Source organism: Numida meleagris, chromosome 17, assembly GCF_002078875.1.
Source record: "Numida meleagris isolate 19003 breed g44 Domestic line chromosome 17, NumMel1.0, whole genome shotgun sequence".
NCBI lineage: Eukaryota > Metazoa > Chordata > Aves > Galliformes > Numididae > Numida > Numida meleagris.
Genome location: NC_034425.1, coordinates 2881521 through 2904020, shown reverse-complemented (window position 1 = coordinate 2904020; position 22500 = coordinate 2881521). Strand labels below are relative to the sequence as shown.

At 39.5% G+C, this 22500-nt stretch overlaps 1 protein-coding gene and 1 long non-coding RNA gene across 2 annotated transcripts in view; one reads left to right on the top strand and one right to left on the bottom strand.

Annotated features, from left to right (window-relative positions):
- LOC110407187 overlaps positions 1-2046 on the bottom strand; it is a 6286-nt gene extending 4240 nt beyond the window's left edge. The window contains exon 1 of the long non-coding RNA XR_002443784.1: positions 1-2046. This exon is cut by the window's left edge and continues 2916 nt beyond it. This is a non-coding gene — a long non-coding RNA (uncharacterized LOC110407187).
- The window catches only part of FOXK2 (forkhead box K2), a 62111-nt gene continuing 42477 nt past the window's right edge, over positions 2867-22500 (top strand). Inside the window, exons 1-4 of the mRNA XM_021414555.1 lie at positions 2867-3162; positions 3484-3687; positions 3778-3903; positions 4200-4325. Coding sequence (XP_021270230.1) covers positions 3491-3687; positions 3778-3903; positions 4200-4325 — 449 coding nt within the window. The 5' untranslated portion in view covers positions 2867-3162; positions 3484-3490. The remainder of the gene's footprint in view (positions 3163-3483; positions 3688-3777; positions 3904-4199; positions 4326-22500) is intronic.

Here is a 22500-nt window from a genome sequence, read left to right as displayed (position 1 = left end):
GGTTTTCAACGTGTTCCTATATTTCCTCTAACAAATAGGTGCTGTTAATTCTGTTACGGGCTAGAAGGGAAACAAACACATTAAAGCTATTTATGATGAGAGTAAGCTGTGTTAGTCCTTGCTTGGGCTAATAAATCTCACTGCTGTGCTCTATTTTTTTTTTTAATTGGGTATCAATATTATTCTTGGAGTAAATTATGAAGGAGTGCAGTTTTTGGAGTACAGGTCTTTCTATGCCTGTTCAATGTAATGTTTTTGATTCAGCCTCTTGCATTCAAAGTCTCTGATAACTGGAAACTGAGAATATACCACATAAAGGATCGAGCATCCCCTATACATTCTGGAAACTGGCTGCTTAGATAAATAAACTTGTTTTCTGTGTGGTTTTTGTTGTATTACATAGATAAATTATTTACTAAATGGAGAAGTCTGCATTAGCTTTTACAGAGAGCAGTTCTACAATCCTGTTTCAGAAATGCGTTTAAAATGTGAAATAAATGAGGTATTTAAATATTGCTGCAATTTCTGATTGCTTCTATAGCAACATAGTGCATTTTGTATTGAAAATTACATGCTTCAGGAGACAGTAGGCTTCATAAGCTTGTAAACTACATTACCACTATATTTCTGTGCTTATGTTTGAAAGCTGAACGTGCTGGAACTCAACAGTGAGATGCTTTTGCTGGAAACTAATGAAGCATAGCAAAATATTTATCCACAGGAAGGTGATAATACAACCAGAATTTTCAGCAAGAAGTTGATGGCAAGAGGGAAGAGAGGGAATGAGAGAAAATGTGAATTTTGAAGTCATGTAATGGATAGAGTGCCATAAATTGTATAAACCTCTGAAATTCTTTCCTGCACAGCTACAGCTGTGGTTCAGCAGGAGGCAGCATGCTGCACCTGGTGCCCTCAGTTAGATTTCTCTGCATTGCTTTAGAGGAAAATGAACCTTAACCTTTGCTGAGTCTGGAATATTGGCTTTGAAATTTCATTCCTAAGAGGCAGCTGCTCCTGTTTTGTAATATACACTTCGTTGCACTAGGAATGCATGTTTATTAAAGGACTTGTGTGAGACAGGTCAGGGGCAAAATACAACGCTTACTGACATGGACATCCAAGTGGTTAAATCAACAGTAATATAAATATTGCTAGGATTAAAAGCATTCCTTTTCTGTGTCTGTCACACGGCCAGAATCAGGTGGAGCATGAGAAATTAATGCTGCTAGCAGACCTCCTTAGTGAGAGGAACAGGTATGCTATATATGGTAAGATACATTTACTTCAATAAAGCTTTGAAAATACTATCTGCTTAATTCCTGACTGAGAACATAGCTTTATTTTTAACTTTACAAGTGTGCTTAAGAGCAGTAACTTGCTTAACTTACCAAGTTTGCAAGAAATGCAAGTCACTACATAGCTGATTTTGTTTCAGAATTACTAGATGGAAGTAAGATGTGTTAGTACCCTGTTGCTTCTCCAAGCAGCTTTGTGATTTCAAGATAAACAGGAACTTAAAGCCTGCAACGTCTTTTAATAGCTAACACAGTTCTGTTATTTGGAATATGAATCCATTTATAAAGACAGTAGCTGTATTTGTGAAGGAGATAGAAATAATTATAAAAAAGCTTCTTAAATAGCCATACTTGCTTGCGAACATCATCACCAAATATGTATTCTACGGAAGTAATGGTGATAGATGAAGAATTTTTGCACATTTTTTAAATGAAAAGTGCAAAATACAAGAGAATATATATATTCATCACTGAGAAGTTCTGCTGTTTGTGAGAGATCCTGTAATTATGATATAAGAATTCTTTTACAGATTATAATTTGCAATTAACTTGCACACTGAAATGAAAATCTGCTGAGATTCTGTTGTAAATAATAAAGGATAATGAGATGTTTAACCATTTTTTGTTTATTTTCAAGTTATCTAAATATTAGACAAAAGAAGAACAAAAATATGTTATTTGGGTCAAGTTTCTTAGCATTTTCAGCAGAGTCAAATAGAAGTTTGTACAGTCTTCAGTCATCTCCTACTTCTTGAGCTGACTTCTTTAACTTATGCTAACTATCAACATTGACAGTAGAAAAATAAAATTAGCAGGTGTGATTGTCCCTCTCATTCTTTAGGTAAAATTACCCATAAATATTGCTAGTTAATGTGGTTTGTCTTTTTAGACATTTATTTAAAAATGTATCTGTAAACAGAAGTGCATGGAAGCACTAAGAAATTGGTAGGGTGTCTTTGATATAATACGTTGTGACAGCATGGGTTCCAAATCTAAACGATTAATTCTGTTTTTAGTAGAATTTATTTAATATTTCCCTTTCAATGGGAAAGTCAGGCAGCTCAGGGGAAGGTCCTGGTTTTGTTCCTGAGTCTGGCCTTTCATGAGGTATCTTGCAATTCATAGTGGGAATTGTTGCATGGAAGAACAGTGTATTTCATATTTGTAACACTTGTACTGGACTTATGCAATGAATATTTAAAGCTGTATTGTCTCAATGTGTTTATTTTTCCAGAGGACCATCTGCTCAGCTCTGGTAACGCTGATGTGGTTGTGACAGGGCTGTCGAGTGGTTGGTTACCAGTCACGGAAACCCACCGTCACTGGAGCCAAAATAGAAATGATTCCCTTGTAAATGTGTGTAGGGACCAGAAAACGCCTTCCGCTTGCTTTAGGGGCGTTTTGGGTGGTCCTGGGTGGGGATGGGGGTTGGACCGATACTCGTGGGTCCCTTTCATCTCAGGACTGTGTGATTCCTGCCAGCGCTGGTACCTTGCAGATACCGCTTCTAACCTCAGCATCTTTTAACGCTGCTGTCAGTAGAGGGATCTGTAACTAACGACCCGTTTTAACATTTCAAAAGGGATTTTAAAGGCTTAGAGCTCCTACTTGAACACACCCTACAAGCCGCGCCCCCTCACAGCGGAGCGTTACGTCATCAGTACGAGCTGCGCCCCGCGCGCCATCACAGCGGGGCGTTACGTCATCATCGCACGACGCGCCGGTCACGTGCCTCTTGTTTATCTCCGGCTGGCGGGCAGCGCGCTGCAGCTTTTCCCTCCTCTGAGGGAGTAGCGCGGCTGTGGCGGGTGGCGAGCGAGCGGTCAGCTTCCCCAGGAGAAAGGGAAGCACCCCGCGGCGACGGGAGGTAGGAAGAGGAAAGGGGGTAGGTCGGCTGGCGGCTCGGGAGGCCGCGGGGAGCGGTCGTTTCTCTGAGGGGCGGCGGGAGGCCGGGCTGTGAAGAGCGCCGAGCAGAGAGCGGCGGGGGGGGCTGCGGGCACAGGGCGGAGGCGGGAGGAGCATGGGGCGGGGCGGGTGCCGCAGCTCCTGAGGTGATCTCACGGCGCTTTGGGGCCTTAATTGCGTAGAAATGAAGCGCATCCCGTGTTTGGGAGCAGCTTCTGCTGCCTTGGCTCTAAATGTGCGGGTATAACCTTTTCTCACTGAGTGATCTTTTCACTATTACTAGGCTTACAATGTCTCTGCCAACAAAGAGATGTGGAAGACCCCCAGTGTTGTCTTATTTGGAAAAGAAAAAGAGAAAGCAAAGCCTTGATAGGAGGAGAGGGAAAACCAGGATTTATGTGGGAAATCATATCGACCGATGGCTGACACTGAAGGAAAAGTTGGATTTCAGAAATGATGCGGAAGTTGCTGGATTTCTACTGGACTTGTGAGTAGCCTGTCACTGTACTCTTGTATTCAGTAGTACCACATACATTCCTGGCGTCCATTTCACGTCAGCTGTATCTTTTGTCTCTAGGTATGACAGCTATGACCCGCTGACAAAGGCTCCCATCTGTTCCCTCCCTGGGGGTGTGAGAAGAATTTCTGTGAAAGAAGAAAGAGTGTCGTCAGAGAGCACTTGCTTAATAGCAGCTGATGGAACGTTAGTAGTATACTCTCTTTATACGTGGATGGGGCAAGTGAAATCGATTTCTCGATAGTATTCAAAAGATTGTAGCTGACCTTTTAAAAAAAAAAAAAGGGAGAGGGGAATATATAAGGAATAGGAAAGCATACAGATGATTTTAGTAAGTGTATAATTTGGCCATCATTTATAGAAGCTTTTCTGATTAATTTGTTGTTTGTATAGTTAAATATGTAATGGTAGTCTAGAAATAAAAACAAATAATCTTTTGCAGAGAAATACATTTCAATTAGAATTTTGGGATGGATTTGCAGGTATGATGATGGTGACCGCTTGTCTAAAGAGGCTGCTTGTTCCAAGCATGGAGATTTCAGAATTGTTACTGTGAAAGAAGAGCGAGAGATGCCACCTCACTGCTCGTCAGCGGAGACAGATGACACGTTAGTGATACCGTGGGGTTCTTTTTGCATGTTTTACATTTGCAAATATTTTGTATTGACTTCTGTTATCACTTTTAATTTAGCTGATTGGAAATTCACGTTATTCATGCTCTGATTCCTTACCTGAAAGCATGTTAATAGGGGATGATCACTCCACTCACTGTGAGGCAAGCATCTGAGAGAGTTCTTGGAAAAGTTGTTTCTTAGAGTGTACAGAGCAAACTTCTCTTTCAATGACTTGTCTTCCTCTAGTCTGTGAATGGAACAAGAAAATAGCTGATACTCCACATGTATTAGTCACCTTAGCAAATAATGAGGTTTTCAGTCATGCAGTATACAGGCACATGTGTGCATTAATTTTTCTAAAAAGAAAAATCTTTCTCTGTTGACTGTTCAAGTGATAATGCATACAAAGTGATGCGTTAACCTACTTAGAAGTAGTGCCGTGCTCAAGGAGGCAACCACGCCATCAGTCGACTGCTGATTTCTTTTACTGCAGTGTCATCAGTAACTGAGGCATTCACAGTTGAGAGATCAGAGGAGCCTCAAATAGGTATGCTTGTCGTTTACTATCTATTTAGGTTTCAGTTATCCACGAGTGTGACTGAATAATAGTAATTTTCTCCATGTCTTGCTTATCAGACTTTTACAAATGTATCTTTTAATGTATGCAGGGGGACACTGAGAACCTAGGACACTGGCATTGCATGGTGTGTCCAAACCCTTCGCTAATATGAAGTATGTAATGTGTGTGGCATGTTTGTCTGCGTTTTGTTTTTCACTGTTTTCTGTCTTGTTTGTTTGTTTTCTGTTTTTGGTGTGTCTGTGCGTCCTCTCTAATTGTTTTTATTTTCGTTTTTAGTAGGTGAACATGTTGGGATTCTGAAAGCGAGTCACTGGCTCAGAAGAGTTATTGGAAGCTAGATCAGGATAAAACAAATACCAGTGCTTACGAAGCTGAAAAATTCAAGTGCATTCTTCAAAACAGCAATTTTCTAGGACCATATAGTTTTAGGTTGGAGTGCAGCAATACTTTAATTCCTGGGACTGATTCTCCGCAGGTGAGACAGAAAGATTGTTCTTAATTGATTGCTTATTTCTACCTTTTTTTAGATGTTGAAAAATAATTAGAGAAATTGTTCAGGGTACGTGTGTGTGTGAATTCACACTGATCGTATGGGCAAATGATCAGGTGGGTGTGCAGCGGTGGGTGCATAAAGATGAGAAAAGGCAACAGTTCAGGAGCAAAGAAAACAAAAATAAAAATTATTGTATTGGAAAGATATCTCAGGACATACCATGTTATTTGGTGGAATATTTACTACCAGAAGTTGAGGAGTAGCTGCATAGTCTGTTTTGAGTGTATTAACTTTTGTGTGTTGCAGTCCATGAACACCACATAATCAGTAATATTGCTGTTTTTCGTTTACCGTATGTGGGTGAGGTACAGTGATAACGTTACTGGAGGGTTCTTCTTAGCTGTGGGAAATTCATACGATGATTAAGTCATTTGCATAAAGTCACGTTAATAGCTGAACTTGAGTCTTGAAGGTGTAACTCAGTGGCTTTAGGTAGATGTGTAAGATTCTTGGTTGTTTTAGAAAATAGTGGGTTTTCTTCTGAAAAGGAACAGTGTTAATGGATTTTAAAGCTTTTTTTTCCCCTTTGTAAAGATGTGGTACTGCACTTCCTGTTAAAGGGTGGAGATGAAGAACATAGCTACTGCTTTTCTAGGAATTTGGGTGTTACGTTTTTCTGTTGCTATTATTGTTTCAGAAATTACAGAGTATGTCTTTTTGTTTTGTGCAGTCGTATAAGGGTAAGGAAAAGATCAATGTGCTCTGTTTCTGCAGCAAGGTCTTGTTGAAGGTACTTCACTGGGAAATAATGCATTAATAGTCATCAAGCAACTGTTTTATTCTAGGCCATTTACTATCTGGTCAGGTTGGCTAAAAACTAATTGGTGAGGAACTGTTAGTAGCAAATATAATGGAGGAAGAACACTTAAATTCATCTCTTTATTTAGGGGCTTTAATGTTTGATTTCTGTCTTGTTTTTGGAGTCTTGCCCTCTGCTGCTAGCTTTCAGAGGTTGCTCTTGTTGGAGAGAGAATTAAGTTGATGGAGAAACAGTGAAGGGAATCAAGTGACAGAGACACTGAAATTTCAAGGTTCTTGCCAGGTATACTGGTGTGGCTTTTTGAGTTCTGGCTATTCTTAAGAAGAGTTGAAATGCTGAAGTAAAGCAGGAAGAAAAGAATATATGGAAATAACTTTAGTGTGTTGTTGGCAGGATGTTGCCAAAAGGAAGCATTACTGAACATGTCCAGTTAGCTTCCTGCATGTGAAGTTCTTCTTTAATGCTGCTTCTGTTATTAACTTCCACCTTTAAAATTTAGGATACTAACCAAGCTAGTTTCCAATTATTTTTCTGTTTTTTTGTGTGAAAAGCACAAAACTGTCAAAGCAGATAATAAATTGTCAGTGTTTTTGTTGTTTTCTAGTATTTGTAATGTACTCTGACAATACTGAAGATTAAGTCAAAGTAGTTGAGTAGGCATTTTGTTTATTTTTTTTAAAGGAAGTGTGGGGGATTTGGGATTTCTTCCATGGTACTTGAGCACCAGGTATTCAGCCTTTACCTGGACTTAAATTACTGAAATGGTCTCACGACCATACACAAGCAACACAAATACAAAATAAATACTCAAAAATGTGGCAGCAATTGGGTGAGGAAGATGGAAACCTGTAAGATTGATTGGTGACAGTCATTAGTAAAGGATCAATTGGGAAGCCTCTGCTTCGGGGTAGGCTTCAGCTCCAGTTCCTGACTTTCCCAAAATGGCAGTGGGAACTCCTGTCATAATTATTTGTATGTAGCTTTTCTCATAATCATGAGACCTTGCAAGAGAGTCTGTATTGCTGAACATCACTCATGTGATCTGTTATCTGATCTTGTGTGAATAGTGTCCAGACAAGGCAACTGCAAATTGTAATTACGAGCTTGAAAACAAAATAAATAAGTTGGAGGAAATGTCCATCAGGAAATTAATGCTGAAGCTTTACTGTGACAACGGTGTGAACAGCTGAGCAGTGGAAAATAGAGTAAAATTTCTTAAAAGCAGGAAAGTAAAGCAGTCAGTTATTTTTAATAATTATTAAAAAAAAATAAAATAAAATAAAAGTGTGTTGAACCAGGAGAGCTTCCTGTGTTCTACCACCAAATTGAATTTGAATCCTTTTTTTTTCCCCAAAAATACTTTGACTAGTCTGCACTTAAATCCTCTCCTAAGCGTGGCCGAAGTATGACAACAATTCTTAATTGAATTTAAAACTGCGCATGTCCCACTTCTGGTTTTCAGTGTTTGTAGTTTGTTTTTAAGAAGAAAAACAAACCACAATCTGAGATTATTTCACTGATATAACTTAAAAGCAAATGTGTAACAGTGCTTTTCTTTCCAGAAGATTAGGTGATTAGTATAAGACATAATGCACTTAGTTCATTTTATTGTCATGCTGAACATTGATCTATATGTTGCTATAGTGAAATCACATACAGTAGAAAATTTAAGATGTTGGTCCCATTGTATCTATTGCATGTACAGAAGCACACATGGACTGATTATAATTTTCCATCCCTTCAGAGTTAGGAAGTATTAGGAAAACGTGCTGGTAATGCTTTTTGAAATAATGCAGACGTTTCATACTTTGATATTTGAATGTCACGTTGTAATCATTCTTATTGTGTTACTTTTCAGGGTAACCGGCAAGAAGAAAGTCAAGAACTTGAACAATGACTTGGGGGCAATTTTTGGTCCTTTTTTGGTTTTGCTGTGAGGGTTTTGTGAATTACAAAGAATTACTGTAAGTTCTAGTGTGAAATCCCATGTAACTTGTTGAACAACTAATTAAACTTTAAGTAATTAAAGTTTTGTGTTACCTTAACGTTAATAAAGCGTGTGGAGTGGATTTACATAACTGTGAGTGTCTGTGCATAATTCTCTCGGCAGCGGGAAGCCGGCTGTAATGCCAAGAGGTACGTCGCAAGCTCATTCAGAATGTCAGTTACTTCTTGTAGTTTGTATTAGCAAAAAGGTTCTTCAGAATTTATTTAAAACTCCCAAGAATTAAAACAGAAACAGCTTTCTAGTAGCAGTTGCAGCATGAAGTATGTTTCCTGCCTGGTTGTTTTTCTTTGAGTGATTTTTGCTAGGGAGTGAACTTGAAATACCGCACATAATGGAGGGTGTCTTTAGAGGCTACTTAAGCACTTAATGATGGTTAAAATGATGGACAAAGCAGTGTGTTGTGTTACTTCCTCCTAAAAATTGAGTAATTCAGATCCGATGTCATTGTTTATTTCATTATTGAATAATTTGCTTTGGCTTTTGATATTATGAAAGCTGATATATAACGCATTTTATTATGTCTCTCATACTGTGCAGCTTAATTTGTTTTTTTTTTTTTAGAGAAAATAATTAAACATGGAGGACTTCTTGTAGCAAGTTCAACAGGATAGTGTTAGAGTGCTGAATTAGTTTTGCAGTTAGATATGAGTAATCCTGGAAAGTTCTTAACTGAAAAACTGTGAAATTAGTATGATGGTATTCAGTATGTGTCTGTCAAAAGGGCAGAAAATCCCTGTCTTCAGATTTCATTTTTCTATTTAAACCACACACTTTCATAATCATTTGAGTTGTGATCATTATTCAAACCAATCGGGTTTTCCCATTGACTTCCATCAGAACAGCCTCTTTCTATGGAAAAATTCCCCTAATTAGGTAATTACATTCAATGTTCTGTATTTTTAACAAGTTTCTTCACCTGCAATAAGAAGCTGATGCTCTTAAATATGCTTTTTTTTTGCATTTTGAATATAATAGTTCTGAGTTTGCTTATTAATGTATCTTTTGTCAGATGTTGGGTAGAGAACTCATAAGTAAACTGGAGAGCTTTATTAAAGCTTTCTCAAAATGGAGATGCCATTTCCCATGTCCCCATCCGTGTTCTCTTTGCTCTGTACCTGTCAGTGTTTTCTCTGACTCCTGAGCAGTCACTTGCATAAGTGACTCAGTTTGGCCCATGGAAAATAGTAGGGCTGGTGATATGAGTTGTCAGTTAAGTGACTTCCAGCACTCTCAGATTATATCTTGTCAGTGTCATCTCCGTGAAAAGGGAAAAGGACTCGGCCTTCAGTATAACCGCTTGCTTACCTCTGAAGTCAACACCATCAGCAGAAGAACTTGCTGCTGCAATCGCTGTTTTCAGCACGGAGCTCTGTCCTGTGGCATTTGAGCACCATCTTGTCAGCCTGTGCAGCCTGGTTCTTGTGCTTTTAAAAAAGAGCAGTCAAAATACTCTAAAGCTGTTGTTGTGGAAGTAAACCAGTACTGCACGATGCTTTTAGGTGCGCTCACTATTTAAAATACTGGTAGAATTCTGATAGTATTTGAATACAGTATGATACAGCTACTACTGTACTGGATGATGTATGTTAACACAATTAACAGGAATACGAGTTTAACTGTCATTCGTGTTGCCCAGTAAATTTTGCAGAATGGTTGCATAGTAATGAGTCTGATACAGATATTTGCTCCTGCTGAGAACTGGATAAGCAATGCCTGTGCTTTTGTCAAACATAAAACAGCACAGTCAGTTTTTCTGCAGCTGTGGGTCTGTGGGAATTGCTGAACTTGATTGTGTTCAAATGCAAGAACTAAATACTGTTCACACTGCTGCTCCAATGATGGACTGAGAACACAGAGGAATTAAAACATGGAATAATTCAGCAAAATAATTGGGCACTTAGAAATCTATACTCAGCATTGCTAACCTAAGCACTAGAAGGAAATTTTCTGTATGAGTTTATAGTGAAAAGAAACAGAAGCTGTAAAACAAACAAGTTTGATGTTGTGTTTAAAATGTGGCTTGACTGTCCTGCTAGATTTTGCTAAGACTGTGGCTCTATTAAATCTTTCTTAAATGTGGTTAAGTACATAAGCTGAAGAAAACTAGCAAACTTCTATCCAAATAATAACAGGTTTTGTATTGGAATTTAAATTTCAAACCATTGGCCAAGGAACTTAGCATACATTCATTTTCATACCAACCTCATATCTTATTATTTTGCTTTGGCAAGAAGTTGTTTGTTTTGTGGGTGGTGGTTTTCTTTTTCTAAAAATCCCAACAGTGATTTTTGTGCTCTTACCTAAATAACTTAGTGTTATGTGAAAACCTGATGTGCTTTTTTTTTTTCTTTATCGGGAAAGGCGATCTGCAGAATTTGAGATGAATTTGTTTCAAGCAGCTCTTGTGGATGTCCTTAAGCTGTGAAATACGCAATTTTGTGGGTAGCTACAGACAACAGAGAGAGAGGGTGGGACGAAGGAGAGGGCAGATCTAGGATGCTAGACCATGCTGTAGGCCCCTCTAGAAATTAATAGCATTTAATGCACTGTGTTCTTACTGTTTTAATGACTGTTTAATTCTTCAGCTGCTTTTTTTTTTCTGAATACCTGTATGAGGCTTGATCGTGCAACCAAATGTTCCCAAGGGAGCAGAACCCTGCACCATATTATTTAAGAATGTAACGGGAATGCAGGAAGCCTGGAATTATTCTGAGTTTATCAGGTTTAGTAGATAATCTTTTGCAAGTTGTTTCTCTTTCTTTTGGTAAAATAGGAATAAATTCCAAGTGTAACTTTTATGAGGCATGATTGCTTGTCTGTAAGAAAGATTTTTGTAAGATGGAATACCATCACAAGTGTGATGATACTTTTCAAGAGAGTTTCAAGTCCCACGTCTGTTACTAGTGACATATTCTTTGGGTTTCTGAGTCAACCCAGCAGAGTTTGAGCAGTGTGTAATGTTAGGCACGTTCTCATGAGTCACTGCTGAAAATACTGGTCAGTGGATGGCAGAAAGGAACGCACATCAAAGGAGGAATTGCAAATGTAGGAATGAGTAGTGGAGTTTCAGTTTGAGATGTGTAAATGAAATGTGAGTTAGAGAGGAATGGTGAATGTAAACTTACTTTTTATGGTACAAGTGGTTACCTGGCTCAGGACGAGCCTGCCTCCTCTCTTTTCTGACATCCCAGCAGAAGCAATTCCTATTTCATCGGTATAATTCCCGAGTGATTCATCACCACTGCAGGAGTCAATGTCTAGGTAGTCAGGCTTCTGTTTTCATTAAGCTGAGGATTCAACAGATAAACAGGATGCTTCTAAAGTCAGACAGAGCTGATAGGTGTAAGAAGTGTCAGATCTTTGCCTTCTGATTTAGGGCATAAAGCAGTACTTTCTTCTGTAGTTCTTGAGGGCGTAAATGAAAACTGATGTGTATTTACAATACCAAGATAGGTCTGCCACTCAGTGATGTTTGTAATCTTGCTTCACGTGCAGTACTCATCATAAATTTATCTAGAGATTGGCTAGGGTATTTAGAAAAAGGACAGGTATGCTTGTACATTCATCTGTGTATGCAGACATCCCACTTTGTTTTATAAAATCATGAATGAATGTGTGTTGGAAGGGACCTGTGAAGAACATCTCATCCAACCTGCTGCTCATCACAGGGCTGGCTTCAGGTTTGGATCAGGCTACTCAGGACCTTGGCAAGCTACATCTCAAAAATTGTCAGACGTTTTACAGCATTTGGAAATGTTTAATAGAACATAAGACTCAGGGTGTACGACTCATAGAAAAAGGAAAACAGTAATGCATGTGTCTTTATTTTTTTGCTCTTATTATAGTAGTCAAAGTGGTCTTTCAAGATATGTGACCTGACAGTATGGGAATGCTTGAAATACATTTGTGTGGACACTTACATTTGGTAATTGCCTGTAGTTATATAATTTATTAGTTTTATCTGTGCTAAATAAAATGTGTGCGTGTAGAAAATACTTAAGATGTGCCAAAGAGACCTTATTTTCTCTGACCCTAAAAGAGGATATGCTTTGAAGTGACATGACTGTGGTAAGTCGCCTTTCTTACATTACTATTAAGTTTGGGTTTGCAATCAAGTTGTATTTATATTAGTGAAAATGTTTTGGTGAATGTGTTCTGAATATGCAAAAGAGGTGCTGAAAAATTGCAGTATATAAGGTGGAGATATTACACTACTTAAAAAGTTAAGCTTGATTTTTAGTTGCATTTTTCTTTGCCTTGTGCTAAGTAAAAATAAAAAATGCATATACATCTTTTGCAAAAAAAAAAAAAAAGGGATTGGACACTTTAAAGCTATTGACTTAGAAGTCATTGTTTTTCAAGGCAGGATATTCTGCCTCTCTGAAGTGAGTGTGTTTTCCTGTTCTTTCTCTCCATCCTCAGTGGTAAAGCATCTTTATAGCCTGTCTGTGAAATCTTCAGATAGGAAGAACCTTGCTAGCTTAAGTGGTGGGCTAAGGTTAGGGCCTGGAGCTAAGCCAGTGTAGATGCTCTTGTTTAAAAGCTCCATTACGTGCTGACCTCAACCTGACTTTGGGTTTTGTGCAGTGGTGCTTCGGGTGCTGATCTGGTCAGACCTGAACTCAGCACAGAGCAGCTCTGATACTTTTTGTGATATTTTTCAATCACTATTTGTGGATAATTGCAACGTGTTTGGTGTATCCCAGTATCTTCTTTTCTCACAGTTGAAAACCTTTTTGCCTCGTGACATCCTGAAACTTGCAATTCAATATGTTACTGTGGTTTCAACTGTCAGCTTGGACAAGTGTAGATTTGAATACAAAGGCCTCAAGAGAATGCACTTTGAGAGGTTTGTGCATTAAGGCAGCTGTGCACACAACATCATGTTTTTTCATGAACACGGAGAAATGTTATCCATAATGTTATCCTTTGCTGACAGTCAGATGACTGTTTTCTGTTTGTATCTAAAGCAGTTTTGAAACGGCTTTCTTTTTTTAAGTCTGGCCATAAGATAAATAATTGCATGATTTCATTTCAAGATTGAGTTTGGAGCAAATGCACACATGAGAATAAGGTACCTGATTTATTTTTTATTCTCAAGACAGTTGGCAGATGTCATAGAGTCTGATCAGAAGATGATCCCTGAGCAAAGGCTGAAAGCAGTGCAGTGCCTGTACATAGCGTTCCTGTAAGCTTTTCATACCAAGAGCATATGCTTATTACAAGGCTGCCTATTCAGGGTAACAGGAGTACAGCTCCTGAATGGAGAGGCTGATGTGTGTTTGCAGCAGCTTGCCGGGGCTCACATTTCAGCAGCACTGCTGACGCAGCTGCTGCGCTCCCCTCCTTTTCCTGGGCATGGCCTCTGCCTCTGTTAGCACGATCTGTGAGTCCGTGGGGTGAACTGAATAGGGGAACTCATCCAGCTGCAGAAATTCACCCTCAAATTGGTGCTGTCATTTTTTTTTTTTCATTTCTGTCATTTTCTGAATCTGGTCTCTCACTTAGTCATACAAACGTTTGCTGGCACAATGGGAGGTGGTGTTAGGATGGGAACTAGTGGCAAGAACAGGAAATGACACGACTATTGAACTCTTGGCTAAATATTTATCTTTGACAAGAAATACCTCTTAATCTTGCACTCATTCATAAAAGCAATGAGGAAAAAACTGATCCAGCTACTTAAACTATTATGCCAAATTATTCTGGTATTTTTAGACAAATAGTACCTACTCTGTGACAAAGAGCTGTTGAGCATTAGAAGCTGGAGATTAATGTCATAACTTAAAATTACGAGCTTCCAGAATGCTGCTTTTAAGAACTTTTTTAAAAAACTGATCATATTTTTGTATTGTTAACAAGATAGTAAGATCTTCCTATCTAGATCTTCTATTTATTGGGGAACATGGCAAAGGTGACTTCTGAGATGCGATGTGGTGACAATGCTTTTAATGGTATAAGGAAACCATGAGGTCTCAAAGACAGCAAGCTTTCTATTTAAATTATGCATCAGGACTTGAAAAAGCAAAGAATGGTGATTAGAGACAGATGTGTCTGGCTGTCCCATCATTCTTTCTCCTCTCCTCCTTATCTCCATTCTAAACTTATTTTATTCAGTCGCAGTTTCTGTTCTTGATGACTTGTGCTTTCTAGATGTTTAACTAGCAGTTTTTTGTGAACTTCAGCCCTTCTGTTGGCTCACAAAGGAGTTAAAATGGATGAGTGATGAATGATGAGTACACTTTGCGTCTGTGATTGTGGTATGTGTTTTTCTTCCCCTCTTGTGCTGTTATTTGCTAAAAGCCTGACTCAGTGATTCCTGTAACTCCTATATTGAAAATAATAGCCTTTGGGTCTTTTCTAACAGAAGAACATGAATGGAGTGAGATTCTGAGCTACATTTACATTTTTACATTTATGTAAAGATGGAAAGAGTCACGGGTGTCAGATCCCCAGAAAATGTTGAAACTATGAATGGAAAATGGTATCTAGGCATATTTGAAGACTAAATGATGTTAATTATAGGAAGTATGCTCTTACCTGTATTTCCTTTTTTGAGTAATCGAAATGGGGAAATGAAAGAATGAGGGTGTATTAATCTTGTGACATTACAGAAGCACGCCTTCGTTATGCGTGGGCTATTGAAAAGAATAAGGCCTCTGAGCTGATATGCAAAGAACTGTGATACTTTAGGGGATTGTCCTACTAACACAGACTGAGTTCTTAATGCCGACCATCAGAGCGTGTCCAACCTGAAAGCAAGCAAAAGTTTTTTTTGAGGATAGTGTGAATTTTTTTTTTAAAAAAAGCTTTTACGTTGATCAGCATTTCTATTAAAAGAGGAAGTAAAACGCACAGACACCCACCCATGTTCAGTCAGACAAGACCACCACTGACCGCAGAAGAACGTTACTGAGAATCTCTGGAGGAGTATATGACAAAGTAAATTCACAGAGTTATTGGTTACAGGTCAGTTTGCATAACTGTGCTTATATTGGTAGTCAGTTTGATTCCTGATTATATGTATTTCACTAAATGTTTTGGGTTTTTTTTTTGTTGTTTGTTTTTTTCACATGGGGCAGAGATGGAGTGGGGGGAGTTTCATTGGGCAAAATAAAGGCAATTTCAACCAGAAAATGCCATTAGTGGTGTGATGGGGATAATAAAATAGTAAACTGGGACTCATTGGAAGAAAGTCAGAAATTGAACTGAATCTATGGATCCTGCCTACACTAATCAAACCACTGAGTTGCTGGCATCGTATTAGTTGAACTTCATTGTCATCTACCAGCACTGACCAGCCACAAGAAAATGAGAACAGTCTGCAGTGTAGCGCTTCTGTAGCAGATTTATTTACAGGCATGTTCTAAAATTAATATTCTCTAGGGGATAAGTGTTTTGAAAAAGAAATCTTTTGAATTAGATAAATTGATGATGATGTGTGAAAGCTGACTGATTTCAATTCTAAGTTTGTACCCTTGAGAGAGAGGGAAATAAGCATACTTCAGCTGCAGCCTACTAATATGTCAAATTTATTTCTGCTGTTTTTGGTTCTGTTTATGTCTTAGGATCCCGTTAGAAAATTACTATTTTTTCACCATATTTAAGTTTTATGGTTGCTCTATTACCATCTTGTGTTTTCAGTAGTAAACCGCAAAGGTTTTGTACTCAGCAGTCTTCAGGTCACGCAAACAGCTTTGTGCTATGTACACACTATGCTATGAAGCTGATGTATGTTACAGTTCTTTCCTCCACTGCTATATTCTAGCCTTAAAGTTTTAAATATATATATTTGGTATTATTTATTATGTTAGTGTTCCACGACTTCTCTTGAGAAAGCTTTTTTCTCCTACTGTTCTGTGGAGCAATGTGCTTGACGATCTTCCTTGATGCATCTTTGCATCTTACTCAGTTATCAAATACATAAAGCAACTGTACAAATAAGAAAATTGTTTCACATTCTCCTTCTGCTCGGTTTTGTCCAAACAGGCAGTTCCTCTTGGCAATGTCTGCTTTGCAAAGTGCTGTATAATAAACGTCGCACAAGAACACGGGTGAGAAACTTCAGATCCCAGTCACAAAGGATGTTGTTTATTTGCTGATTTGAATATTGCCTGGGCATAGTTCCTTTTCTAAGAACGAAATGCAAATAGAGCAGTGTCATCTCATGTTAACCACTGACTAATTCAATTAGCAAAATAAACTGAGGTAGAGTAGTTGAACTTCTGGAGGTCTTCTTGAGCGCTCAGGGAAGAGAAGCTTATTCCTGTCTGCTGGAAATCTGTCAGTAGTCAGCGGTCACCAAGTTGGTGGTTGGCTGTTCTCTAACCCCCTTCAGCGATCTAAAGGCTGAGAGGTCGTTTTCTGAGTTTCATTTTGTCCTGTTCTTGATGTTTCAGTGATTGTGTATTGGTATTCTCAATATCTCCAGGAGGAAACTGTCCTCATATTTTGTTCTGGTTTTCCCTGAGGGATTAACCTTTAGAGCGATTGTGGTGTATGAGCCAGGTGAAAATAGAGAAGCGACATCTTTCTTCTTCAGCATTCTTGATTATTTCTAATAGATATGAACTGGCTTGCATTGTTGTCTTACTTTTTTTTCCCAGACACCCCTTCTTGTTAGATTTTGTATATACCTAGTAATGGGATGGAAATATACTATTTCAAGTTTTTCAGGCTTTGGCTACATTATTAAAAATAATAACATTGAATACTTTATATGGCTATGAAAAATATTGCTGTTATCGTCCGATTTTTTTATAGTATCTCTAAATCATGTAGTTTTGAATTTGGGTCATAAGTCAATTTTCTACCACATAAGAATCTTATTAATGTCTGTTAGTGAGAAAAATCTCATGTTTCATTGTTTTTGCCATGCTATGTTGTTTTGTTCCTTCACTACTGAAAACAGCTAATCATCTCAATCACTCCCCTCTGAATCTCCAGTTCTGTAGTTATCCTTTGGGACTGGATGAATACCTCAGAAAAGGCAGACATGTAGAACAATATGTCTCTGTTTTTCACTGTTCTTTTCTTGGTAGTTTTCTGTTGGCTTGGGAAATAGCATTGTTTTTTTTTTTTTTAAACAAACATCAGAACAAAAGAAAACTGATTTTGATAAAATCTTTACTTCTCTTCTGAAATGACATCTAAATGAGAATGCTCTATCATAAAAAGAAGATTTTAAAGTACATTAATATTACTGATGCTAAGTTACACTTGGTGTTGATTCTAATTTGCCTTTGGCTGTTTCGTATAGGTTATTCACATTCTGTAATTCTTTGCTGATTCTTGACTAATGTAAACTATTTTATCATTTGGCTTCTTTGTCTTAGTCTCTCCACTCCTACTTCTTGGTTGTTTTTCTGCCACCCAACTATAACTTGTCTTACTGTTTCATGAGAGCTTGTATCTGCCATGTATTATAGGTGTATCATGGCAGTTTCCTCTTCAGATCCCGAAAACATCTGTTCCAAATAAGCTGGACCTTGGCAGCTTAATCTGCTTCATTTATTTACAATACCATATCATAAACTATGTGACATGGGAGTGCTGGAAGGAAACAGAGGAGTTCAGTTCAAAGCAAAGGAAGGGTAAAAATTTGACTGCTGTGGTGAATAGACCAGCGTATTCTCATGGTGCTGTTTCTGTAATAGAGAAATGTCAGGCTATCTAAAGCTTTCATGGCAAGTTATGTCATTTTATTCAAATACCTACAGCTGTGTCTGTATAGCAAATAGTTAATACGAGCTCTCATAATTTAAAAAAAAAAAAAAAAAGCTACAGCGTTTTAGACAGTGATGTTGCAGGTATCCTGACAGCAAAAATGGAGTTGGACAAAGGGACAAATGCAGTTCTGGGTGTGTTTTAGCAGGTCCCACAACAAAGTACACAAAAGCAGTGAGAGTTCTGCATTCCCAGTTACCATGCAGTGCTGCTGTTGTGGCTTTTGCAAAACCCTGTTGTGGTGTCGGTTCTTAAAGCTGCCGCTTTGTGAACAATTATGCTCTGAGGGTGGAGGGGATGCTTTCAATTTAGAGCGTGTGTCTGAATTTTCGGCGTCTGCTGTTACTTGACGCGAGGCGGTAAGGGTCGGTTCCTAACAGCGTCTGCTTCGGCCCCGTTATAGGTCTGGCAGTCGGCTACTCGCTTCCCCGGCCTACTCGAGGGTCATGGTTTCGCCTCAAAAAAAATGTTTTTACAACCCAAGAAAACGTGCTTTAACCATAGTCGTCAAAAGGACGCTAGTGAGGCTTCCCTACTCCTCTCAGCAAAGCCCGCGCCTCAGCTCTGCCCGGCCCCGTTCCCTCACGGGACTCTGGGGCGGGGCGGGGGAGCGCGCTGCCGGCACCGCCCACGGCCTCGCAGTGTTTACAAACACACGTCAGTCAGCCCCGAGCCCGGCCCACCCCTCCGAGCCCGAAGCACCGCCGCCATCCGCCGCGGGGCGCGGGGCAGGCTGGGTAGGAGGGCGGGAGCGCGGGATTGCCGCCGGGCGGGGCGGAGCGTCCACGGCTGGAGCGAGGTGGCACCGCGGGGGTTTGGCTCTCGCAGGGCGCAGTGTTTTCTCCCCCGAGGTTTGTGGTGCGCTGTCGAGTGAGATCGCTCCTGTTGCCGCCACTCTGCCTCCAAAAAACCGCCTGGGAAAGCAGGAGGGACGTTTATCTGGATGTTGGGATCACGGTGTCATTTAGGTTGGAAAAGGCCCTCAGGATCAGACACTTCTAAAAGTATTATGCTTTTCAGTCTCAGATCTTATAATTTAATAACAGAAAGACTCCTTGAGTTGCGAAAGAGTCTATTAAAAAAAACTGTTTTGAAGTAAAATACATTCTATTAATTTTTAAGGCACTTCAGGAATTGGCTGTGTACTTAACCAGGGAGCTTCACACCGTCTGATCATTCAGTATTTAACGCCTTCCCCTGACAAAAAACACATGCATGAGAGCGTGACTACCACCCTGAGTCCTAATCTAGTTTTACACACGCTGTTCAACACGCAACGAGTTTGGTGTGGCTATGGGGATCGCTTAGAAACGTGGCTGTGTATGGCAGCCGCATTGAGGCTGTGTTGAAGGAAGTTTTGCTGCTTACAGTGGGCTTCTCACCTAGTAAATGGAAAACACCGTGCTTGGCGGATGTTGAGGAAGGAGGTGTCAGTATTTGAAGTTTTCTTTATTCAGTTGAACAGGTTTTGATAAGTGCTTACCTTGTTAAAGTGCACGTGAATGCTACCAAAAAGTGGTTTTGCAAATTAACTTTGTAGGGTTGTATTTAACAGAAATCAAATCTCGCTTGAAGCTTGTGACACTTGCTGTAATAAAAAGATTATGAATAGCCTCTAATGGCCTTTAAAAGCTGTTTAATGCTGGTTGTGTCAAAGCAAGCAATTAAGGTCATTTAATCTACTTGATTATTCATCAAGTTGCTCTAGTGGTATTCCATGCGTTTGGATGAGAGAAAATGTGCGCCTTGAAGGCTGCCTCAGCACTTTGTAGCCCTCAGCGCAGAGCACGCATGCAATACAAAAGCTGAGGAAATAAACCCTTTGGTTATAGGACAGTTCACTAGCCCCAGGCACAAGCAGACTGTAAATAGACACCCCCTGTGCTGGGCTTCAAGAAAAAAAATGCAAAGTCATTTAAAGGAAGTTTGATAATTAAAGTTTTATTAATGGTTTAGAGCTTATATAGTGCTTATATGTTTTGTGCTGTTGTAAGGTTAAACGATGAAGTAAGGTTTGCTGATTCTCAGTTTCCACGGTGCAGTCATACTGCTGAATGATTTGGTGTGAGCTGGGTCACCTGGCCGCTTAGTGCAAAGGGCCTGGGGTGAAAAAGTGCAGGTTGCTCTGAGGCCTTGTTTTGTTTCAGTGGCAATGGCAGCAACTCAGCCCCTCAGAAGATTAAATTTTGGTGAGTAAGTCAGAGTCCTAGTTCTGTCCTGAATACTCAAAGAACGTATAGGGCAGACCCTCAAAACTGGCAAGGAAGAAAAATGGTGGAACAGTATCTATGCGCTGTGCAGCTCCAATGTAAGGACCAGGTTATGTTTGAGCAGTGGAGTTCACTGGAACACAAAGACCTAGAAACAGCACAGGAGAACTGTGTGTAGTATGAATGCTTCTACTGCTCTGTTTCCTGCTTTATACAGCACAAAACAGAACTACACGTGGGCAGGTTGGAATGACCTATCACGGCCATTTTGTATGGTTACAAAGAGAATGACTAAATCTGCACTAATTTAGGAAAACATGGGCAGAAATCTCTCAGCAAGATCTTAAAATGAGTTCTGCTTTTGACAGTTGAATTTCTTGTTTGCTCTACAGCACTGGTAATACTGTTCCATTTCTGTTGGTGTTCAGTCAGTTTTCATGGAGTACTGTACTGATCATTGGACACCTGAAAAGCACTTTCAGATCGCATTACAAAACTATTTCACATTATGTTTCATTAGCTGTATTCTCAACACTGTTCTGTTACGAAAAGAACAAGAACTAGCATCAGCTTGGTGAATTTAGTATCAGATGTTAATAATAAATTAATACAAATGAAACATAGCTGCAATTCACGAAGCAGCATTAATGTGTTAGTGAATTGAACAACCTAAGGGCGGTAACAAGCGCTGCTGGCCCGATGGGAATCCACCTGGCTGCTGTCCCAGTCTGCCTGCTTTCTCTCTCTGGGGGTGTGTAGTCAGTGATGTTCAGCAGGCATACCCCTCTGGATCCCTAACCAGTTGCTAGCAGAGCAGGCACAACATTTCTATAGTTACACTGGAGCCAATAGATCTAAAAAAGAAAAATTGAGAATCTGGGAGTCATAACTGGCTCTTTGATGCTCCACATTTTCTGTGCCAAACATATGCTGGTATAGAAGAAAGTCTGATTCTAAATAACAAAGTGTGGGCAAGATTTAAATGAAGTTTTCTGTAAAAGAAACCAAATCTCTCAATGTTGCTATATTTTACTGTGACTGATGTCTCAATGCAGTCAGATAAAGGGATTTAACCAACACGTTACCGTATTGTAGTTGCTTATAATGAGTGCTGATTCAATCCTAAGAGGGATTGCTGAAGTTTGGCCAGACTTTGCAGGTAGCACACGCTGGGTGCTGTTCCAAAGCACGCACGTATGATCTCTGCACTTATCTGTTGACTCAAATGTTCAAAAACAGGGGTTTGGGTTTCAAATTTAGTACTCGATGTTTGTTAGTGATTTGGTTTTGAGTATAAAAATGTTTTTAATGATTACTTCCAGTGCCCGCAGAGCACACGTGTACCACCAAAGAAAACGTTTGTATGTCTTTTGAGTTAATAAATGATGGTGAACTTCAGTACTGTTTTAAAAAAAAAAAAAAGAAAAAATAGAACAAAAATGCATCTTAAACAACTGCTTGGACATACTGTGAGGCTGTCTGCTCTGTTACAATGAAGTGTTTGTGTATGTTTATAGGCATAATTTCTAGCACCTTCTTCCACTCTGTACGGGCAAAAGTCTAAGCATTTACTTCTCAATTCTGACAGTGCCTGGTCTTTGTAACAGAGGAGCATGCAAACATTTTGAAAGGGTCTTCATCAGATAAATCATTCACAATGCAGATGCCACATCTGAGTACAGTTAATGTCTTCTGTTCGGTAATCTGCAGTATTTTAAACTAAAAACTGCTCATGTGCACTCTTGACCATTTTTTCCTACTTCTCTCTGTGGCATTTTTCTCTGCGCTGTACTGTGACCCTCAGGGAGGAATCTAACATAGTGTTACAGCAATCGGTGTCTAATTCTGTTTTGTCGTGTCAGATCACTTGCTTTTTTGTGCCCTAGTTCTTAGGAGAAACTAGGACTGTGTCAGGTGTACTCACAAATACATCGCCTTGCCTGAAACTTTTCAATTTGAAGCACCGTGGTTGTATTATGTGGATGTTATGAACTGTCCAAGAAGTGGGGTTACATTTCTTTAACCTAATATTTACAAGGCTTTGAAATACGTTTGGTTTATAAAACCTTTTTTTCCTCCTTTTTGGTGCTACTCCTCAAATTTAGCCTCAAAATCACTGTTTTCCAAGCGCTAACCCACCCTGCAGCAATGTTTGGGTACTTGCGTTTATTTACTGTTGTTGTTATTACCCGTGCTTGCTGCCGTTTCTGAAAGTAACGCTATCGGAAGACATGTGCCCCGGCTGTCGGCTGGAAAACACGTCGGCGCGCTCCGGGAGCCAGGCTGCGGGCGGGGCAGCGGCCTCGCTGCGGGGCCCGGTGCGGGCGCTGCC